Source organism: Centropristis striata, chromosome 10 (genome assembly GCF_030273125.1).
Source record: "Centropristis striata isolate RG_2023a ecotype Rhode Island chromosome 10, C.striata_1.0, whole genome shotgun sequence".
Classification (NCBI taxonomy): Eukaryota; Metazoa; Chordata; class Actinopteri; order Perciformes; family Serranidae; genus Centropristis; species Centropristis striata.
The window spans coordinates 16,277,850-16,302,496 of NC_081526.1; the positions used below are offsets into that span (position 1 = coordinate 16,277,850).

At 39.4% G+C, this 24,647-nt stretch overlaps 1 protein-coding gene across 1 annotated transcript in view; it reads left to right on the top strand.

The window, feature by feature from the left end:
* Positions 1-432: 432 nt before the first annotated feature.
* Positions 433-24,647, top strand: part of itgbl1 (integrin, beta-like 1) — a 49,649-nt gene continuing 25,434 nt past the window's right edge. The window contains exons 1-7 of the mRNA XM_059343089.1: positions 433-690; positions 4,402-4,604; positions 12,456-12,602; positions 14,323-14,445; positions 15,705-15,845; positions 20,192-20,332; positions 21,450-21,596. Of these exons, the coding sequence (XP_059199072.1) occupies positions 599-690; positions 4,402-4,604; positions 12,456-12,602; positions 14,323-14,445; positions 15,705-15,845; positions 20,192-20,332; positions 21,450-21,596 (994 nt within the window). The 5' untranslated portion in view covers positions 433-598. The remainder of the gene's footprint in view (positions 691-4,401; positions 4,605-12,455; positions 12,603-14,322; positions 14,446-15,704; positions 15,846-20,191; positions 20,333-21,449; positions 21,597-24,647) is intronic.

Below are 24,647 nucleotides of genomic sequence, written 5' to 3' on the forward strand. Positions count from 1 at the left end.
AAAAACACAGGTGTTACTAATAACATTAACTGACTCTTTTCCATTCAAGTGTCCCAGTGAGCTATGACTAAGCTATGTGTGACAGCGAGCCAGCATGAATAATACCAGCACCCTGAACCTGCAGCAGCATTATTAAGGTTATTGTCATCATTCACACCTGTGCTATTCCTATTGTGACATGTCAAAATGTCTAAGGAGAAATGGCATCAAAAGAATATGATGGAAACAAAACTACAGCTCTATAGAGAGGACTCTTCTGGAAAAGCAAGGGGGAAAAAAACTGAAACAAAACATTAAAAATACAGTCTGCTTCTAATTACATCTCAAACTGGTGACTTAACTTTTTATTTTGGCAGTTTTCCCCACTCAAGCTCCTGCCCAGGCCTGTGTCTGAGAGTCAAGACTAATCAAAGGCACTTGTATGGAGAGAACTGTTGGCCTCTGAAGGGATTGAGCCAGTTCAGGCCAGCCTGCTGCTCTCTCCTTCTCTCCTTTTCTTTTCCCCCTCACTCTCTCTTCCTGTCCTGTCTGTTTAAGGAGAGAAAGATTGGGAAATTCCTTCAAGCTACTTTACTTCAGGTTTCTGTGGGATTTAAACATGCACACTGAGGTTTTGGTACAGTCCATGTTGGTGCCATTGTTTCTGATTCTGCTCTCTACCGTGGAGGACACTTTGTTACAATCGGTGAGGTGAGTTTCCGCACAGCTTTGTTTTCTTCTTGTTTATTTTGGGTTAGTCTGGAGAGCAAGAAGGAAGAGGGAGGTGCAGAGGTTTGCTGACAAAGACAACATTTGGAGTGTACAATGTGGGAAAGTTTAGTGTCTATACACATAGTTTGTACTTGCAGATTTTGTGCAGTTTTTTTATGCTCCTTTACTTACCAATAATTCTGCATGCCACATACCAGGAAGAAAAGTCTGCTTCTCTGTTTCCATTGTTCAGCATTCGAATATCACTTTTTAAAACTTATATAAATTCACTTATTTATTTGTTTTTCATTTATTCATCTGGGCTGACATGACAATGTTTTGACAGCTTTTGTGGTCATGTGTTTGGTGCAAGAAGCTTCAGCAAGAATTCTTCAACTTAGCTGGAGCCTATGTGTTTTTAAATCTTTTACTGAACACAAACAAAATTAAATTGAGGACGAAAATACAAAAACTTCATATGTGTGAACACATGTATGCAAAAACTGCACTCGGTAACCTTGTAAAACTTTATTTTTATCAAAATCAGAAATGTTTCACTTAAGCCCCTAATGCCAAAAAATACGTTTTCAAAAATATTCCACAAGTGTGAAAATGGAAATCATGACATTAAGTCAATCACTGGAATTGGCGAAAATACAAAAAATGTATTTCTGTTTACCTTGGCCTTTTACACTAGAGCCTGAGTCAGCGGATCTGTAAATGTTGCCATATGATTCAAACTTAACGCAGCTGCAGATGGGGTGTTTTCTCCAAGCAGGTGCACAGTGCCTGTGTAGTGATTACATTGTGTATGTCATAGTGTACAGTGCATAACATTTATTAGACAGCAGTGGCAAGCCCACATATGCTTTACCACAGGAACCAACAGCTCCTGTGAATCCAGGTGATTATAGTGTTTTCCTCTGTTTTAATTATGCAAATCCAAACATTTCCTAACTTGTTTGTTTATCAGGTATGTCATCAGTGTCAGACTTGACAGTTTGATAAAGAGTAGGAGTGAAAGAGTCAACAATAAGGGTTATGTTACTGAGGGAGTGCTTTGACATGAGGACTCCACCTGTAGTCATAAAACTAGGGTTGCAATACATAACCTTTATTCAGCTTCTAGGATACATCATGTCATTTCTAATAGTCCCTGTTTATATTACAGTACCAGTTGCAGACATCTTTTCAATTTGCAGTTATGGGCAGACTGCTAAATCAGATTCAGTGGTGTGAAAATTGTTATTTTTTTCTTATGATATTTATTAATTTATAAATAAATATTGGTGGTCAGATGGCCATTACCTTTAGTCTGTGTTGTGTTCAAATACATTTTTTTATAGAAATCGGGGAGGCAGCATCAGCAGTTTTGAACAGAAGTGTTGAGGTGGCATTACACAACTTTTTTTGTCCTTACTGCCAGCTTGATGTGTCACAGCTCTAATTGTAGGTTGCTCACTGAGCATGCAAACACATTGTACCTGCAGTTATATCAGTTTACTCTGTACTGCTGCCAGGATGGGATTGCTGCAAGAAGTCCTCCAGACTATACAATCACATAGCTCGTTTGTTCCTACCCTTTGATACGGCCCACAGGACTGTTTGCTAAATTAGTGTCCCTGTCGGTTGCAGGAAATTAACAAATCCTCATACCTTAATGTAATGGTTGCTGTTTTAATCAGAGGGTAATCAAATTATTTCACTTTGGTTTGTTTCAAACAACAATTCTACATGGTTAGGCTTAGGAAAACATGTGACTTAGCTATGTCTGGAGGTTAAGTTACATATGTAACTTAAAATAACAACGTTAACCTTTGGTTTTAATGGGGACACAAGCCCCCGTCTCCTGTGAAAAAGACCTGTGTTTCTTACCCCTCCCACCAATAGTTAACCATAATGTTTTTATACTCTATTCCATCATAATTACTACGGCCACTAGGGGGCGTTGACTAACAATACACGTAATTACAGTCTTTTAAGCTGTCGTAAAAGTAACATATGGGATAGTTGCTATATCTGTAGCCAGGCAGAGATGCTAGTTCTCTTTTGTGTTTATTTTGCTGAATCCACTTGGTCCCTTTTTTCCTAGGGTTGATTATCTTTTTTCAATTTGGATTTTGACAACTTGAGAACAATAATAATTTTGCAACAGGTGATTACTGCCTCCAGGTGTCCTCCCTTGACCACTTGAACTTTTGTTATAATAAGGCATTTGCACAGTAATAAGTTATATTTTGAGGTATTGGGTTCACTCAAATGGAATAAGTTTACAGTGCATTGATAAGTAAGATTGCATTAAAGTAAATGTAGTATATATTCAGCCCCCAGAAGTTTTGTTTAAATTAAATCCCAAAACCTCTACAGTGTGGCATTAACATTAATAACTTCTGCTAAACTCATTCTCAGAGATGCAGTGACTTCCATATAGCATGCCGGAGAACGCACAGAGCAGACAAACTGATTTTCTTCTTCTTTCCAAAAGTGGAAGGGGGGAAAATGCATTAACTCTTACCCTTTTCCTGGACGTAAAAGAACACCTGTTGTTTTGAGGTACAGCAGCAGCATCTGTTTGAGGGAAATCTCTTAAATGGGCTCAACTGGCTCCTCTGACAAAGTCATGAGCCCTACATGGAAGGACTCACCAGGAGACTGACACACAGTCTCACACAGTTGGCCATCGTTGCCTCACCCTCTGGAAGCATTTTGAGACTAGATGGTGAAATAAAACTGTCTTGCTGAAACATAAGTGATGGATTTAAAAAGTTTGACATTGCCCTGGTTTATGGTGTTGTGGTGCTGCCATTACTTGTCTGATGCCAAATTTTATGTGGTTTTTTGTTTGAAATAAGTGACCAATCAGAGGTCTCTGCAGTCAGACCACATCCATGAAACTTCAGTTTAAATTCTCATTCTCACAGTCTTCCATTTAGAGGGTGAAGACTGTGTGAAATGGAAGTTGCATAACCTCTTCATGACACATGGAACACACACATGCTTTATTTTATTCTAATGGGCGTGTCGGAAACACTTGATCTGTTAATTGTACTGTTCCCAGACTGGTCTGTTTGGGAGGGCAGGATTAGAAAAAGAATGTCAGACAGTATCCAAACGAAACAAATCTCATACCGAGATCCCACAGAGTAAAAAATGAAGCTCAAGAACAGCAGCTGGAGTGTGCAGAATGAAAGGTGAAGCTGTTTCTGTCCTCTTTGATTTGTTTGATTTAATAGCTTAATCCTTCACATTCTGGTTTTCCATGTTTCCAATGCGTTAGGGTCTATATCAAGAGAAAATAAACTAGCTGGCCATGCTCTGAGAAGTCACATTCTTCCCAAAATTCTTCATCTTTTTTCCCTCCATGATGCTGCTGTGAAATACCAACAAATGGAAGGAAGGGGAAGTTGTAATTCAATTTAATTATACTCAAATGTATATGTGAACTGGTGACAGAAAATTGAACAGTGAAGCAATGAAAGTAGCTTCACTGTTCAATTTAAAAAAACTGCTCTGTATTTTGAACCTTGGACTTCTGCCATCTATAACACACTAGCCATTACATTAAGAATATAGAGTGTAAATAGGAGACAAATGAATGGGTTTCATGAATGTGGTATTCTGCATTTAAAACACACAGGTGGCAGCACACTTGACCTTTGACCGCAGGTTTTTCCAAAGCTGCACAACAACTGACCTTCTTTTTTTTTCCAGCCAGGTGGGTGGCGTGTGCAAGTTGTCCACAGAGTCGTCACAGCGCCGGTGCCGGACACCTGATGGCAAGATCTGCAGTGGGAGGGGCACGTGTGACTGCGGCATCTGCATCTGCGAGGCAACAGATCCGGGGAAGTTCTACGGGCCGCGCTGCGAGTGCCACGACTGGGTCTGTGCTACGCATAGCGGGAAAACCTGCAATGGTGCGTATGGGACAGTGACAGATGTATTGACACATTAAACAGCCCTGATCTCAACATTGTTTCATTGGCATTATGTGATAAAAAGTTTGACTGTCCTAGTTTCACGTGAAGTAGTGTACAGGCACATGGCTTCACATATTGTACTACTTGGGTACAGTTTTTAGTGATGAGTCAGTAAGTGATGCAGCAGAGCTCCTCGCTGTGGGCTGACATCAGAGAAACTTGGCAAATGGACTATCCAGCTGATGTTTAGCGTCTGTTTCAGCCACGTGCTAGGAAAAGCAGAGAGCTGGAGGGTGAAATTCAAAAACCTATTTGATTTGTTTCGGCATTTAACATCTCTTTAGTTTTCTGATTTTTTTAATAAAGAAACATGTATTTCACAGACTCGGAGTGGATTTAGAGCATTTCACTTGTGTTGCTTTCTTTATTGACAAATCAGGGGGGTGCAGTTCTGTGGCTTTGAAAGCCTGCCTCACCTTGGCAGCACTTCAAAGGGTTTCATTTGTACTTGTAATAGACAGCTGGTTGGTCCAAGTACTTTACCAAGGCATTAGCTTTTGTTGGGAGGCACAGCTTTGAACTTTGAAATTTTACAAGTACTCAGAAAGAACACTTGAGATTGCATCCACACTCAAGGACAAGTTGCCACATGAGATGCTCTTCACATTTATTTTCTAAGATGAGCAATGATTTCACAGACTCGCATATTACAACAAAAGCCTTTTTCTGTGGAAGGAACAGGAATCTTGGTCAGCTGTTTTACTTAACTTTACAAAGTAAATTGAGCAAGATAGACATATTCAGATAAGATAACAAAGTAATGCAATCTTATACAGCAGTCATGCAATAAAGCGTACCTTCATGAAGGTTACATTGGTCAGTTCTGTTGAAACTAGTTGCGGTTGAGTTAACCTTATGGTCATTCTTAGAGGCAGTGGTTTATGGTGCTCCTTTGTTGAAGCTGCTAAAATCAATATCTTTTTATTAACAATAAATCAAATGATGTTCATTGAAAATTATCATCTGACCTTGCAGTTACCCTCTGATTTACAGGGCTTGATAGCATCTATAGCTTCTAGCATCTCTTTGCAGCTTGTTGCTGTGGGATTTAAACATGCACACTGAGATTTTGGTACAGTCCATGTTGGTGCCATTGTTTCTGATTCTGCTCTACCGTGGAGGACACTTTGTTACAATCGGTGAGGTGAGTTTCCGCACAGCTTTGTTTTCTTCTTGTTTATTTTGGGCTAGTCTGGAGAGCAAGAAGGAAGAGGAAGGTGCAGAGGTTTGCTGACAAAGACAACATTTGGAGTGTACAATCTGGGAAAGTTTAGTGTCTATACATGTAGTTTGTACTTGCAGATTTTGTGCAGTTTGTGCAGTAGAGAGCACAGGAGGTGGAATGCCTTGGCTTAAATGCAATATCTAAACCCCTCAACTACCGTCTGACAACCATATAGGGTTTTTTTTTTTTTTTCATTTTTTATGTATTTGCATTCATAAGCAGAGAAATAATCCGGTCATAGATTTCGTCTCTCAAGTCCAACTCCATTCTTGCACCTCAAGTTCGAATGACGGGTGTAGTACATAAGAAAAAGTCTCGGCCCAGATATTCCAGATCTGCTGCCTACATCAGAACCCCTGAATTATTTACCCTTGACCCCAGAAGCTAAATTGTCATGAATTTCTGAGATTGATCTACTCTCAACAATGTTTCAACAAAAATGGAACATTAAACACCTACAAATGAAGCATTTATTGCAGGGATATTGTATTAGGCTGCATTCATTTACCTAATAAACAGGCAACACATATGTAAAAAAAAAAAGATCTTGCAACCTGTACCAAGACTTATCAGACATCTGTCAGATGAAATATCCAGGAGGTTTTGAGATAAGCTGTCCCCTCTATGTTGATGTAAAGAAAAGGGACGTCATCTTTTTATTCCGTGTCCTCTGCAGTTACTGGGATATAAGTGTCAGGGTTTAATGGAGATATGTGTGTGCACACTGAACAGGTATAATGGAGATATGTGTGTGTGCATGTGAGGGGTAGAGTGATTTATTCGGGTAGACAAGTTGGCTGTTGTGATGAGCTCATTATGGTTCAGCAGTCTGGAGTGAGAAGGCCCTGCTTCAGCCTGATAATGGGGTTTCACTCACTGGACTGCAAATGGAACCTAGATGCATCAGAAGTGGGGTGGGTTTTCACACTGAGACACACACACATATACACACACAGAGGATAAGGCTTATTCTCATATGGCTACACACATGTGCACACACAAATATGCTGCCACATACAAGCATACTGCCATGTGCATATAGGGCCCAGCAATTATATTTAAAGCATACTGAGAAGAATACACACATCCCCACCTCCCCCCAGTTGCTCAATGGCCCATGCAGCATGCATGGTCGGCTGTCTGAGATCTGCAGCCAATTTCTCTCCCTGCGGCTCCCTTATCTCTGCCTCTCACAACTGCCCACTGATAAGATCCAATAGATTTTTCTCCTTAGGGATAAACTGTGTGTTTTTCCTCTCCAAAAACATTAGCTTTCCTGGCATTGAGATGTTCCTTTTTACCTTGGATGGCATTCATCGGGCTAATTTGGATCCTCTCAATAAGAGCAACAAGTTAACCTGTGATGAGGAAACCCAGGATGATACATAGTTAAATGTTGGTGTGATGGCTGTATTTTTAAAATCTAGGTTGAAATGATGTTTTTAAATTGTATAAGACCAAGAAAGCCTTTGGTCTGAAATAACATCCTGTTCCTTTTTCTGTATGGTCTTTCTTTGTGTTGTGTGGGTTTCCTTTGGTATTCAATAGACATCCAAGTCAAGTGAACTGGAAGCTCTACATTTATATACTGCACATGCATGGAAATGAATATAAAAAACTGCCCAGGGTGTTCTTATGCAATGCATGCAGTAATGAAAGCATTATAGAAGCATATGGCAGTAGTATATGTATTGAAATGTTCCTGATTTTTGGATGATGTAAGGGGAATGAATAGACATCCTTGTCATTTTATTCCAGCATAATATGTTCTTTTCACACTTTATCCATGACTGGAAAACTTGCCAGTTGTATGGCACATTATTTAATGGGAAGTAAAGCTGAAAAAATACCAAAAACTTCAGCCTTTAGAAGTAACAGTGGGGCTTAGGTTTTAGAGCAGTTGGGGTTGATTTGCTAGGATTCACATAAAGCAATAGCACTGTCACTCACAGGTTTTTACTCCCCCTGATGCATCCCATATTGTAGCGGGGCAACGGGATGATGACCTGGAACAACATCTGTCCACCAACTGTGCAAAACCTTCCTGTCATTTCACCCTGCTGTTTGTTTTTGACTGTCTTCCCCTGTCCCATTTTAAAAAAAGCACCAGTACATTAGAAACAATTTTCCATTAGTGTCTTAAGTAGTCAAATAGAGCATCTCACCCTGTTTTTGAATAATAGAAAGAATATAAAATTCAAGCTTTTAAGTTCAATTTAAAATTTTGTTCAATTCTCAAATTCCTTTTCACAGATGAGGGTCAACGTGGCACTGTTTCCCCTCTCTTTCACAGCCTTCCCCCTTTTTCCCCCCCTCATTGATGAGCCACGTGAAACCTCTCACTCCCTCACTCTTGCTTTCCGCCTCTCTGTGTGTCCGTGCTGAACCGAGCAAAGTGTTTTCCTCTGGTGTGAGTTAAGACTGTGTGCTGTGCTTCTCTTTTTTCACGATTTATGGTCTTTTTTTTCCATTGTCAGAGACACAGCGGGTGGCCCGGGGTGCTGCAGGGCTAGCATTGTCCCAAAAACCACTGTATAATCAACTTGTAAGTAATTACTGTTACAATACTGAGTAGCATTAGACCATAATATCAAGGCTGAGCCCCTTAGAGAGCAATCATCTTTGAGTTCAATCTTCATTGAAACATAATGACTCATTTATTTGACTTGTTCTTTATCAAAGAGTCAGAGTTGATACAACAGCACTTACTGTAATAGCACGTATAATGTTGGATCAAACACGGGTCAATAGTCATCTCAGCATCTCTTGTAACTGCTACCATCCCCCCAAGCTCCTGATGTGGATTGAAGCAGAAAGCCAAGTATGTCTGCAAACTGGAACAATCTGTAACTTTATGATTATGGCAGACATGATCATATTTATTGTACTTTTTAGCCTCTTCCTCTCTCCCTCGATCTCTCCCAGGCTTTTCAAAGCCTCAGTGCTTTTCCTGGCTCAGCCCCCAGCCTCTGTGCCCCCCTGCCAGAGCCAGAGCCAGAGAAGATACCACCCAGGGGGGTTTTATGTCAGCAGCACATAAGAAGTCAGTTTGTCCAGATCTGTTCCAAATCAAACTTCTCCTCATGCATTTTCCATCAGCATTACATAAGCTTAAGATGTTGCTTCCAATGTGGACACATTATAGACAGATGAGATAAACTAATCATGGGAGAACAACTCACTAATGGCAGTCTGTCCAAAACGACTAAAAGGTTTATATACTAATTTCTGTTGATTTCCAATAGAGAGAGAAAAAAACAGGGACCCACAGTGGAATGCAGTCCTTGAGCCATTACAGCCCATTAAATTGTTCATCTCTGTTGTTGTTTTTTTTTGCTAGTACATATTTTGATGTGCTCTCACTTAGATATTCTGAGCTTCGCTGGGCAGTGTGCCTGTGTGGTGAGTCACCTAATGATTCTAGCGTGGGCTGCAAGGAGAAAAAGCCACTTAAGTCCGTCCAAGTCTGCTAGTAAAAGGCAATTTTGATTGGGACCCATTACAGCTTTCAAAGACTTCTTCCTGTAGAAATAAGTCTTTCTACATTGTTGTTATCATGCCTGGGGAGAGCTGAAATAATATGTAAGTTTGTGTTCCAAAGCCACGATGAAGTCAAGAGAGCTGACAAATGAATGCCGAGGTGAAGAATTTTTTAAAACCGGAAGAATGAAAGCTGGAGTTGTGAGAGCAGCGCACACAGAGAATGAATTATTACCTGAGACAGGTGTCTCCTAGATATTTTCCACAGAACACGAGCTGACGCGCTACCGTTTCACGCTCCGCATCCCACAGGGACAGGAAAGCAGGGAGGGATAATTACTCACTGAAATGAGTATCATGTTATGGAGAACATGATCTCAACAAAGTAAGTGGGGAAATGTCATTTGGGGACGAAAAATAAACTGCAAGGAATAAATTGGCACGGAAACAGTCTCAGTGACTTCTTAGATTTGCACATGGTGTATGTCTTCTATTATTGCATTGCTTATAATTGAAACTGCACCCAAATCTCAGGAAAGCCCCTAGATTGCCTCATAAGTGTTTTCTTTTCACAGAGATGAAATTAGCTTTTGTTCATGTATTAACAGTAATTACTCAAGATTGCTGTATTGTTATGTTGCACATAAAGCTATGTCCTTGTTTATTTACCTATAAATATCTTTCTTTGTTTATCATGAATGGGGTAGTTTGGATTTTTTTGAAATGGGCTTGTATAAGGTACTTACAGTAGACTAGCTCGCCTTGAGTTTGGAGAAGCAGGCAGGAGTACCTTCACAAAAGCAAAGCATTGTACTGCTGTGGACAAGGGCAGCAGCTAAATGTATTTTAGCCACATAAAAAAAGACCCATCTAATAAAATTTAGTTTAGTTTAGTTTAGTTTATGCAAGATGAACTAAAGCTGTCATCCATGAGCTACTTGAAGCCACCAGACTCCTTTGACAAAACACTGAATTGACCTTGCATGAGTTACTGTTCTACTGCTGCTTCATCAGTTATTTTGTTGGAGTTGTTTTGTTTTGTTGTTTGAAAGGGTTAGTTCAGATTCACCAAAGTCACACAGTAACACAACCGCACAAACCAATCATGGCAGTGGTAAACCAGCAATTGCTCTGTTCTGCAAGGTAAAATTACTATTTTTGTCAATGGAGTCTGGTGGCTTTGAAGAGTCTATAGATGATTGCTTCAGTTCCCCACGCTTAATCTTAAACATGGCTGTCTTTGGGCAAGTTAAAGTGGTAAAAATATTCTATGACCCTGTCCACAGCAGAACATTGTTAAGCTTCTGTGCCAGTACTTCTGCCTTCTTCACCAAACACGGGGCATGCTGACCGCCATCTACAGTAGGTAATGCTCCGACTATGCATAAATACCTCATACAACCCCACTATCCCTTTAAGCAAGAACAAGTTCACTTCAAAATCCGAATTTAGCTTCCTAGATGAGTCACCATCCTCTTCTCATCAGCAGTTAATCATGGTAACACCCCATCACCTGTTATTACTGCCACTGATGCAGGAACAGATGCACCCTGTCGTTCCTGACCGCCATTGGATATATCTGGCCGCTGGTTGGAGCCTGATTGGCTGGGCGCTTGTGACCGTCGGCGCTGTGTGGGAAGGACCCCGACAACCCCATGCAACAGAGAATTACTGCTCAGGAAGTAGCAGGGAAGATAAACTGTCGACAGACAGGCACCTTCCCACACACATAAACTTTTGCCCAGCAGACAAAAAGGGTCCATTTTATATGTCAGAGTGATTGTCAAGCGGAGATTAATGGGGGCCAGTGGGTGGTAGTGACTTTGTTATATTCTACTGAATTAAGTTGGAGCAACTTTAATCTAATTCCATTTTACAGCTATTGTGTGGTGGTTCCCATCTGCAAAGCTAAATCTAATAAGAAATGTCCACATTTAGAATCTTATTCTGTTTATCTCCTTGAGTCTGTGTTGATTGTGTATTGAAAATCAAATAATAACCCAAAACAATAATAGTAGAGGTAAATGCACAATGGTGTTAGTCACCCGCAGATTTGTTTTAATGCCACAATGATTGAAGAGTCTCTAATTACTGGAAAACAGTTTTGGTTTTGGCCTGTATGACTGTTTTAATATGCTTAGTACGCAAACAGTGCCAAGATTATTTTTAATCTATGTGTGTGATGACATTGTATTAATTTGACATTTTAAACTTTTGTTCTGTTTCTTTGAGACAAAAAAGCCCAGCAGAGATGGTATAGTCTACTCAGAGGTTTTTTATGTTTTTTTATTTTTACAGTTCATAAGATAAAAATGAAATAGAAGTGATATTTATTTAACATCAGTTTATTTTTCTCAAAGTTGTATCATCTCTGCAGTGCAGCTTTCTCTGAAGTGCACTTTCCATATTCTTGTTTTCCTTGAACCTGGTCCCTAGTGTCCCCTGAGACATACCGATAATGAGAAGAGACAGGGGACTTGCCTGTTGTTAATGACTGATGGATAGCCCTTGAAAAGGACACCAAATTTACATGACGAACGAGTCAGGAGAATGATTGAGTGTGACATACAAGGCCCCTTGCTGCTAAATGCATTGGGAGCAACATTTATAATAACTTGTCAACAGCCTTCATTTGCATCACATGATTCGTCCTGTTTTTCATTTTGCTCACTGCGGCCATCGGAATGATGAAAAATAGTGACGGCACGCTGCCTGTGTGCGTTCTCTGAACACTGAACAAGACAACGCTGTCACTGAGTGATTGAAGAGGAAATCTAGTATATCATCCTGAAATTTTGCAACAAAAAGGGTTGTATTACAAATAAGAGTGCCTTATTTCTTCCGAGATATAGGCTACATTTATGCATCTCAAGGGAAATATATGATATTTCACATCCATTAAAACAGAGTCACTTGGGTGTGCAGCTGGTCCGTTACAATAATTAGAAGTCAAGGGAGTCAAATGAATCCTATAACTCCAGTTCCTGTTCTCTCCCGTCAGTCCAATGCCATCATATCCATTTAGGATAACTGTTACGTGTGTCCTTGGTTTACAGCATGTGACATGTTGTGTTTCCCTTCAGACCGCGGCTACTGTGACTGTGGGACGTGTGAGTGTGATGAAGGCTGGTTTGGAGATGCCTGCCAGTTCCAGGAGGAGTGTAACCTACCCAGCAAGAAGAGCAAAGAGCTCTGCAAAAACCCACAGGGGGTGGTGTGCTCCAACAGAGGTAGTGCGACCACACACATGCCCACACACATATAAACACACAATGGTGATACAAAGCTGTAAGAAAAGCACAGAAACCGGCATCAAACAAACAACGAGCATTGCATATTCACAGACACATATGCAAAACTAAATATAATTTAATTTTTTACAATTTTTAGTATGCAAATTCTATAGTTAATGTCTTTTATAAATGCTATGTAGATTAGTAATAAACTATTGATAAAGACCAAGATCTAGGTTGCCAGTTTGTGAAATCTAGTGGCGTTAATGACTGCAAACTATGTTTCATATAAATACTATTATATAATTATACGCTGAAGAAGGCTTTCATGTCAAAACCTCTGTCATGTAAAATATTTTTTGCATCATGGCTACGAATGTGCAACAGTTTTTTCTTTTGCATAGAGTAGTAATAAGCCATTACTAAAGACTAAGTCCTAGGTTGCCTTTTTGGGAAATCTAATGACGTAAATAGCTGCAAACCTGGTTCTTATTAAAAAAGTCAAAAAAATCGACGTTTGTTTGACATTAAACGAAAAAATAAAATAAATATAAATCACAATAAAGCCATGTACTATGACATATAAAAAACTTCAAAGTTCATTGCTTTTAGTTAAAGAATATACTTATATATAAATCAGAATAAACAATTTATCTTTTCACAGGTACATTAATAAATGAATGCATGAAAGAACATCATCATTTTGAGTTAACAATACTGTAAGTATTGATAATTCAATTTGGTCTTTAAATCTCACAAGCTTATTTGATGCACAGTCCCAGCTATTGTGTCTGTGGACACATGTGCATTGACACACTGAAGTCATAAACTGTCTGTGCTGACATTGTTTTCCACACACTGACAGTCTCTCACCTACCTGGGCTTAACCTCACCGTTGGCCCACAAAGCCTCCAACTAAATGAGGGATAAATGTGTATTTAATTGTCTGCATGTCAGCGTGTGTGTCTCTGAAAGCATTGGCTTGTTTCAGTGTGCAGAAATGCAAATGTATTCACAGTGTGTAGTCGTCTGGTCTTCTGTCCCTATAGTGCATAGTTGGAAAAGCCCCAGCACATACACAAACACACCTTCACCGCCTTCAACAGTCAGACACCAGTCTGGATCCACTGCCACATGATGCACAGACGTTGCCTCCAATGCACATTTGCAAACCAGCTCTTAAAGTGCATCAAAAATACACACACATGCTGCCGTGCACAACCAACCACATACTGTAAACATGCATCCACTAGGGTTGTCAAAAGTATCGATACTAAAATGTTGTATCCGGATACGATACTCATTTTCAAAAGTATCAATGAAAAGTGTTATTTTCTCTCTTGGAGTCCCAGAATGAAGCAGAGAAAAGTCGACTTATCAAGCTTGCCTAATATTGTGCACAGCATACAAAATATTGTTCTAATTGTTATTGTTTATTGTATTTATTTATTTTTTGCATTACCTCAGACCTGAAGCTTGTTATCATAGTTGCAGTTTCTTTTTGCACAACTGTTTTTTTATGATAAATATTTAACCTGTGGTTCTGTTAATTTTAACATGTTGCTTTTTTCTTGTAGTTAAAAATATTTCTGTTAAATTTTGGGGTCTTTGTTTTTATCCTTGTGGTATCGAAAATGGTATCGAGTATCGAATATTTTACTGAGTATCAGTATCGAGTTGAAAATCTTAGTATCGTGACATCTGATATCTTTAATAGGAACCTGCCACTGTGGTAGCTGCATGTGTGACAATTCAGACAACAGAGGTCTGGTGACGGGACGTTTCTGTGAGTGTGACGACAGCGAGTGTCTGGACGAGGACACCGGAGAGGTGTGTGGAGGTATGGTCCGCAGCCCCTGTCGCACCCCTTCACTCTTACACTCAAAAATAACAGGCACCCTAGTTTAACATATATACTTATTCAGGGACTGTCCACCTTTGTCACTCTGTTTAATATAAGAAAACATATTAGCTTCACGTGTCCATGAAGGTTAATTTGAAGTTAAATTGCCAGCTTACTGCATTTGATGGATTTATACACATCTCTATTCCCTGCAGTTTGTTCCAGTGCCTGCGAGTCATTCATAATTTCCATTTAAAAAAATTAAATAAATTATGGACTTTGCTTATCAGGCCTCTGTCAGAAAGACAGTTACCTTAATTTGTCTAACACGTATCAAATACTGAGAATTAAAAGCAGTAAAACAAAATACTAAAATGTTGAATATGTTATTTTTTATGAATAAAATATATGAAATGATTTTCCTGAAAAAGAGAGGTCATTTTCAGGAAAAAATAACATTTTCAGTATTTGTACAGTCCTCTTGAAATCCTAAAACTGGAAATTTAAAGGGACAGTTCAGCCCCAAATCAGAAGTACATATTTTCCTCATCCCTGTAATGCTATTTATGAGTCTAGATTGTTTTAGTGTGAGTTACCGGATGTTGGAGATAACGACTCTAGCAATCTTTTTCTTCCCTTAAAGATAAAATAAGTGAATCCACAGATTTAGTTTTGAAAGGCTTCATGTAGGAACTATGTTTTTATAGTATAGTTCCAACATGAAACTGCTCAAAACAAAGTCTGTGGATTATCTTGAGCAGCTTGGTCATGATTTCTCACGGCCTTAGTGTGGATTGACGCATATAATAGAACGGAGTCATATTTGATCCATGAGACATGTGACTGATGGACGTAAAAAAGGCTTCTAACAACGCATCCAGTGGGGATTGGACTTCAGAAATCAGAAAGGCAGATTCAACAGGTTAGGGTTAGGGTAATAAAACATCTAAATATGTAAATGTGCATTTCTGAATGGTTAGCTGCTTACACATTGTAAATATATTGGTAACCACTTAACTCAAAAAGCACCTCAAGCTGAGTGCCATTTAGTTCCACCATTTAGTTTACCCCAAAAAACCTAGATTGATAAAATTGATAACACTACAGGTAAGACACACACAAAAAAATGTGTATTTTAGATTTTAAGGTTAACTGTCCCTTTAAATGACTGAGAAGAGGTTAATGTGGAAATCTGTTTAACTGCCTGTCACTCGATCACAGAGCTGAAGTAATCAGTTGTTGCATTCTGCTTCCAGGCCATGGCCAGTGTTACTGTGGAAACTGTTACTGTGCTGCTGGTTGGCATGGAGACAAATGTGAATTCCAGTGTGACATCAGCCCATGGGAAAGCAAGCGGAGATGTACATCACCAGATGGCAAAATCTGCAGCAACAGAGGTCTGTTTACGCGCTTCACAGCCAGTATAATATACAGTGTACATCAATAGTAGTAAAATTATTTTATGACTATTGATTTGATTATTATAGCAAATTTTAAATTAAATATTGTCATCTAAAGTGAAAAATGTATAGAAAAATACAAGGAATATGGAAAACCATACGTGGAGATTTATTTAATCAAATCAAAGTGGTTTTATTTGCATTGGGAAACATATTTCTGCATTGCCAAAGCAAGTCTGAAAAACACAAGATGATAATAAGAATAAAAGAAAAAAACTATGGTTGTTTCTCCTCTCATGACTCAATGAGGATTTTGAATGAGTTGCTGGTTAGATGCCTGAAATAGGTTCTGTAGTTAGCACAAGCTGAAGAGATGTTCTGTTTTATTTTGTACGACATAAAAGATGTTGGTTGTGTTGTGAATTTTTAAGTTTTAATGTGTCCTTAGGTGGTTGCTAACAAGTGGCTAAATGAGACAGTGTTTTTGGAGACATTAAAAGTTATCACGCCGGACATGAACAGAAACTCTCTCACTAGTCCACCTTACAGCCTTTAGTTGTGTTTTTAAGTGCTCTTGCAAACTCCTGTTGATTTTTGTATTTGGTTAATAAACAATTTATTAGGCTACATATTCGATAGCGTGTCAAAACGTCTGGTTAGCTTGTCAGAGAGCATCTGAAGCTAACTGTGACCGTGGTGTAGTTCTCTATAGCATAACGTTAGCTTTTTTCTTCTGTTGGATGCATTAATGCTTCAATCATCATCAGAGTGGACTTAATTTGTGAAGATTATCTTGCTGAACAAAATGCGTAAGTATATGAAACGCGTGTTTGCCACAGAGCATATTTTCTGCCATGATCCAAAATCCAATGCAAAAATCCCATCAGCAAATTCTGAATAGACCCCCAAAATAGGTAATTTTGTTTGCTCTCTCTATACTATATATATAGTACAAATTAACTTAAAATAAAATAAAACAATGTACACATGCAGTCTGTAGGTAGTATATGATATTTACTCTTATAATATTTATTTATTATCAATCTTTCACTGAGCAATAGCAGACGAAAAATTATAAGTAGGCCTATGGCAAGGAAGCTGTCACAAAAGCTTCAGAACCCATTAAGACCCACCTCATAATAGTGAGAATTACAATTTAATTGAGTTGCTACAAAACAGGTAACAAACACTGTAAAATGGGAAGAGGCTCATTTCCTGTCTGTTATCTTGGGTCATTAAGAAGAGAGGAAGACACTCTACCGGAAGTAGTGAAACACAGAGGAAGAAATGAATAGAACTGATAATGAACATAGATTTAAATAAATCTCTGATCTTTCTGTCACAGTTTCCAACATGTATGACAAGAGAACCCAGTCCAGTGTGCCCTCTGCTATCTGAGATGAAAAAGAGTCGCTTTTGACGTTCACTATTGAAACTGAGAAGGAAGAAGGAGATGGAGACAAAGGAAAGAAAAAAACAGGAGAAATACAGAGAAAAGAGAGTGCAGGGAATGGTTTGAGAAACCTTTGCGTAAATTCCACTGAAAGTCATCAGAGCTTGGCGGACAGACAGTCAAAGAAACAGCTTCACTAACCTAGCTCAAGTGATCCTGCGGGATTTCAGTAAAGCTCTCTAAAATTAATTACAGTGGACTGGCTGAGGGCTGGCTAAGTGGTTGGGCTAAATGGTAGCCTACATGGACAGAGCCCCATGATTTATGGTTAAGTGCACAGCTGACACAGCATGAACAACCATCGACTGTGTTCATCGTGCAGAAGCACATTGTACTCCTCTTTAGTACAGAAAAGGGCAGGCAAAGACCAGGCAATCCCAGGAGTTACCAGAGAACAGAACAAAGGAAACATGACTGCAATTAAAAATGAGTCCATCTCAGTTAAACTTAACCTAAACCAGACTGCTCTTCCATCAAAAACGTCAATATAAGGCGTTTGTACAGGCAGCAAAATGCGGTTCACTTTCCTCTGCTGTCATCTTTCTGACGTAGCAGTAGTGATTGACGGTGATGCAGAGTTTAAATGGCAGATATTACATGCAGGAGGGAGGGGAGGTGGATGGGTCGACTTTCACCCAGGAGAACGGGGTCCGTGTCTAGTGTGAAAACAAAAGTAAATGACTTTTTACATAATTTCTGTGGCTCATGGTTTGTGGATTTTTCAAAAAGTTTTATACGTAACTTACGCCGTTTCTGTAACGTTGATTATGTAACTTGCGTTGTTAACGAGGCTCCCGTCACTCTCATAACTACTTCATTTCCGTCATTTATGTACATTTATTTACTGTTCCTTACTAGGAAGTTTTTGCATAAACCTAGGTCAGTGGTTTTGTAGTCTAAATTCACTGAAACTGCAACCTATTTTGCAACCATGAACCGTACGTGCATGTATAATGACGTATGTGCTATCTTTAGAACCCCTTACCATACTGTGGGCCACGTAACGCTCATTTTGACAAGCGGTCATATGTGGTACTGACAAACGGTCTATTCTTTCGTTGAGGTTGGAGATCTTCTTGCTTCAACGTATTTATTTTCTTCTGGCTTTATTGAATCACAAGTGTTCTGGACTCTGGTGCCCTCTTGGATACCCCTATAGTGTATAAACTATGGTATAGTGCCCTGTATGGTGCCCTTTCAGTGGAGAAAACACCATGATGCACTGCCCTACTAAAGGCTGCTCACATGTCAGAAAACCTTTTGCTAGTGCCCTTTTATTTATTTTTTTTCACACTTGCCCCCAAGACACTCTGAATCCACCGCTGGTTCTGGAACTAGTGGATACAACGAAAGAAAATGTATAATGTTTTGCAAGAGATTATTTTTCACATTTTATCCTATCCATGGGGGAAAAATTAAGGTAAGTAGTCTGTCTGGCTCTAATATTTAGATTACTGACGCACATGTACTCCAAATATCCTCTTTCCGACCTCCACTGCCAACAAATGTTAAAGTACATTGCCAGTAGTGTGACCTTTGCTCTAAATATCATATATTCTGTATTTTGCACCCCCATTTTATGTCAAATACACCAACATATTCCAACATCTTTTCATTCTGTCTATTCAAGTGCAGCACAATACTCTGAAGTCAGACAGTTTGGAACTGATGATAACGGGAACAATTCTCAATTTCCATCCCTATATAGCATGTCACCATTTAGCCTCAAATTAATCCTCCTTTAAAGCATTGTGAAGATAATTCCTGATGATTATGGTAGATGGATCAGGGAAGATGATTACAGAAGTGGGTTGATTTGATTTCATCACCCCATATAGATGTAGAGATGTGAAGTGTTTTTGTATGAGAATGTTAATATATTCCTTCTCTCTCCTTCACTTTGCTCAACAGTAACCTTTATCTCCTGCTCTGCTCTCACTCTGAAATGAATGAGTGAACGATTTGACTGACAGTACCCAATAGATGACTCTGTTTCAATCCAACAAACTGACAAACCCCCTCCTTCTGTTAGGTTCACCTAGCCTCCTCGTTTGAGCTAATAATACACTAACTGGCGTGCTGTCAAAACGATAACAGCCACATAATGCTGGAGGCTAAATACGTGCATCTATATACGATATCTTGATCAAAACAATTTGACTCAGAGATAATGTGGTTGCATGAGACGCACAGAGAGGAATGATTTCCCTTTTGTGCAGAGATGGAGGCAGCTTTTCAGCTGGAAAACAGAGATTTAGCCAGAAACGGTCTCTGAATATGCAGATTGTAAATGCATTCTCTGATTTGATAGATTTTATAGAACTTTTATAGAACATTTTTGAACGGTAACGAGTACAGGTGCTGTGATCTGCTCCAGTGACAGCAGGCTGTGACATTTGTGGCAGACATAAAAGTGCACGGCTCTATAAATCTCGGGCTCCGGGGTTATGAGGATGGTGAGGGAGACCGCACCTAGGGCCAAGGGCCAGACACGCGCCAGCCACAGCCCACAGGCTTGCCAGCTGGCCTGACTCCCCTGGGGTTCCCCATGCTCTGTCACTGCTGATAAGGGAAAATGGGATTTCCACTGGCTGCTGTTCGGCTGATGCCCCGGCTAAGATGTAAAACAAATGAGAAAGAGGCAGACAGACAGATACATAGATAAAGGAAGAAAAAGTAAGACAGAGGGAGAACTTATATTTATCCTCCTGGCTGCAGCAGAAAAGAAGAAAATAAAATCCTGTGAGAAGTTTCTCCACCGTTTGAGTTGAATTTATAATTTCTGTTTTGTTTTACTAATGCACATTATTGATTTATTTGGACTGTACAATGGAGCATTAATTCAATTCAAATTTACAATATGTGTTGTTGTGTTTGCTGTGGCTGTTAGGGACCTGTGTTTGTGGGGAGTGTAACTGTTACGACGTAGATCCCTCCGGAGACTGGGGCGATATTCACGGAGACACCTGTGAGTGCGACGAGAGGAACTGCCACGCAACCTATGACCGATACACGGACGACTTCTGCTCAGGTCAGGATGCTGCTTTTAAATTCACATACCTATATAAAATATGGAAATTAGTGGTTCAAGATTTGTGATATTCTTCTTTGCTTTCTTGCTTCAAGTTAGATGAGAAGTCTGTGCGCTGAATATTTAGTTGGAGCCAGGAGCTGATTAGGTTAGTTAGCCGGGCTCCTTCAAAAGCTAATTCTTTCTGAATTAAAAAAGACTAAAAAAGCCAGACTATTTTTTGCAGAGGCAAAACAGCAACCTCTGAGCCAGAAAAGTGAATGCAGAAGTGCATTCAACATGCATTATATCAAATAGCCAGCAGGGGGCAACTTCACTGGTTGCAAAAAAAGTCACCTAACATGAAAGTAAATGAGAAAATTACCCTACTTCTAACTACCGCTGCAAACATTTTCATAATGACTTTATGGTCACAATCAAGTATTATTTGATACAGTATAATAAACGATGAAGCACAGATAAAAATGTCATGTCGGTGTTAAAATCTTCTCATCTAACTCTCTGCATAAAAGCAAGTATGCATATTTCACAAAATGTTAAAGTCTATTGATTGTTATCTTTAAATAACTGCAGCTCCTTGCATACCAACAACAGATTCCCATCTGCTTCTAATACTGGTGCAAGTTTGAAGCCATAAAAGTGAACTTTCTATTCTATAAAGTAGGGAGCGGTTTGGATTGACCTTTTCACTGTTTCTCTAAGGGATTAATGAACAAAATATGATGGATGCTACCACGGGCCCAACTAATAATTTATGTGCCAAAAATGTATCTTCTAGCATCCTAACATATATGCACAGTTAACAAATCTTTGGTGCATACCACCAATTAAATACAATGCTTCGAATCTCTTCTTTCTCCATCAGTTCCTCTTCCCAGGCAGTCAAAAGCTTGTTGTGCTGATGTTCTCATGACATAAATTTGACCTCATCTTCTCACCTCTAGCATATCCTGCCCCTTGTCTATTTTACCACCTCCCAAGCTCAAACACTAGCCCACCTAGCTCCATAACTCTCCTCCTAGCCAGTGCCCCCCCTCAGTGCACTTATTATAATCTTCCTTCTACACAGCTTCCACTTTGTTTCACCCCTCTGCTTCTTCCTCTCTCCTCTTGGCAGGTCATGGCCAGTGTAATTGTGGCAGGTGTGACTGCAAAGAGGGATGGGCTGGGAGGAAGTGCGAGCATCCTCTGTCCTGCTCCCTGTCTCTGGAGAGCAGTCTGAAGAAGTGTCGAGGAACGTCCAATTTGCCCTGCTTCGGACGAGGTACCTGGTCTTCCCATTCGCTCCTGTTGCCATGGTTACTGGCAGCAGGCCGGCACTCTGTCCTCACCTCTTGGTGTAAAATAGGCCATTTTCAGTGTGTTTCACATCTCTTAATCCACCCTTAAGAGGGTTTAAAATGCTCCAAGGTGCCCTCAGTCAAATCTGATAAACAACACTGATGTTAAAAGCAACCATATACTTGAATGTATATGCAGGTGTATTTTATTGCTTAAAACGTGTGATACTTCTTCGTACATTTGTGTGCACTCATGCTCATACATATGTATCCCCTGTACGTGCATGGTGTGAGATTAAGGTGCACTGTTTGCCTACAGCTCTCTCAATAGAACAAGCCGTGGGTCGATGTGTCTAGATTTATTACACTGCACTGCATGCTTCATTAGGGGCCCGTCTGGACAGCGGAAGCTTGTTTTTCTTGGAGCCTCCAAATGTTAGGTCTAATACTAATATTAGACTCAGATACTGAGGCAACACTGGAGATCTGTGCTAGAGAAACAAAAAAAAGTCCAGGTTGTGCTTCCCTTGTTGTCCCAGTCATGCACCCTTGAGCCTATTGATTGATGATGGTAAGGTGAAAGTCGGGGGAATAGATACACTAAGAACATATATTTTAGGGATGGAAAACCTATATCCTATAGAGGTTTCTCTGTTACCTTTACTGCATCTGCTTGTTTGCATGGTGGAATATTCAAATATGCTGAATCCTGATTGCAGCACTGAAATATGTGACATTGACTTCTCACATTTTCTTCTCCACATTTAAGCAGTGGATTTCGCAATTAAAATTAGCAAATATTCCAATGCTGGCCTTAATGTGCATCCTTATATAAGATCCTACCACTCATAGAAGATGATTGAGGAAATAGTTTTTTAAGGGCCTTTAAAGTTTGTACTCCATAAATATGAGCATGGATTGCTTGTTGAACACTTAAGAAATTCTCCACAATTTCTTGTAACTATTTCAAGGTGGTTTAAGACAGTGATTCCAACTCTGGGCTACTTTAATTGGAAATATTGTGAAGAGGCTCAACCTTCTGAAAAAAGAGAAAATAAATAATGACTAATAATAAAAGAATATATCAGCTGTAACACAAAATGCATGTGAAAATTAAGTGAGCATGAAGTTAAAAAAAAGGTAAAAGCACCACTGGATTAAGATTGGAAACAGTACCAACATTGCTTTTATTATAAGTGCTTTATTCTTTTGTTAATTAATTCTTGTGCAGGAGTTAACAACCCACAATCTTAATATAATTAGTGGAGTGAGGCCAAAACATTTTATTAAATACATCGGGGGGGAAAACATGCAGTCAGACCATTGTGCTCAACAGCTACATTAATTGATGCACCAACCAATAATTGAGATTACAATTAACTACTTTGAATATACACAGCCCAAAGCTTTTCACCAACAGAACAAATTACTAATCTTTTGCAAAGCTGTGCTAATTAATCTTTACAGGTGGTGGACATAAACGCCACTGGCAACATTTACAAAAAACTGTATTTACCTTGAGTGTCATAAAACATCCAAATAAGTACTGTTTACATCCAATCAGCTGTAGGAATGGTTCACATTTAGTGTAAGTTCTTTCCATCCATAGACAACAAACAGCAAAGACAAAACTATGGTAAAACCTTGCCAGACAGATGCTGCACCGACGTCCAGAGGTAACAATACACAATGGTCACATTCACATTGTTCTGAGACTGACTGACAGCCTGCATTGTTCCAAACTACTCTACGGCCATTTGTTAATAAGATGAATTGTCTAGTAGCTGTGCAGCGCAGACTTAGAAGTCTACTGAGGCATCTCTTGTACCTGTATTTTACACTGATGCAGCAACCTTAATCAATCAGTTTTACAGTGCTGTACGGAGCATTATACATTCTACCACTACTCCATTCATTTGTCTGGACTTATTGTTATTTTCTGTGTAATACTTATCAGCATTTCTGCACTTCAGCATGAGAGGACAACAGAAAAGGTACAGTAAAGTCTGCTGTCGGCCCCACAGTGATTCAACTTGATACTGTATTTGGCAGTGGGCGTCACTACAAAGGAGCACAACCTGCTTGGTCGCAGGGCTCTGCAGATTTATCAGGGGTTAATGTGAAGCATTGATTTCCTTTTTCATTTGACTGTGGGGGGAAGTCAGTGGGAAATCCAGAGCCTTTCAGCCGCCAAAGGAAAAGAGGGGATATGTGGACTGTAGCTTTCTGTGTGTTATTATAGTGGCCATGCAGATGTTCCCACACCCATGGACGGTAAAGCTGCTGATTAGATCAGACACCTGAAACGCATAGTGCAGGGTCGCCACCATGGAGAAATCCACATCAGCATCACTACGAGCCAACAATGGAACAATGAAAGCAATATGGTAAGCGAAGCTTGCATACTGTAATTACGATATGAAGCCTCAACCTCGGCTAAGTGCACTCTACAAATAGAACCAATTTGGTGCCTTTGAATACATCAACTATTTATTACATATTGTGGCTGTTCCATAAAAGACTTCGGCCTCAAACCAATTCCACAACAACAGGGATTGAGCAGGCATGACGGGCCCCTCTTCCTGTAATGAAACAGCAAAGATTAACGTGTGCTGGGAGAGTTAATTAGCTTTAATTCCTCCAGCAGTACCTTTAAATTATCTCCGATTTCTTTTTACAAAATGGAACTTTGAATTACCCTGTGCAATAGAACAATTAATAGGATCCATACATTTTTCTTCTTAAAAATTGCATTTTTGTTACAGCCATCCGGGGCTTTAAACATTCAGTGACAGTTTAAAGCCCACATTTACACCAGGCTGCACAGTGGTGAATAAATCTTTTCCAATGCATACCTTAAGGAATAGATTAGAACATCAGGATTTTCAATGCGGTCAAATAATATATCTCTGAAGGCAAAACTGTATATCCATTAAATATTGAAACATTACGTCATAAAATCTTCCTCTCCTATTTCTCTTTTGTTATTAGTAATAAATGTCTGAATATACTATAATAGTCTCTGCTCAGTTAGA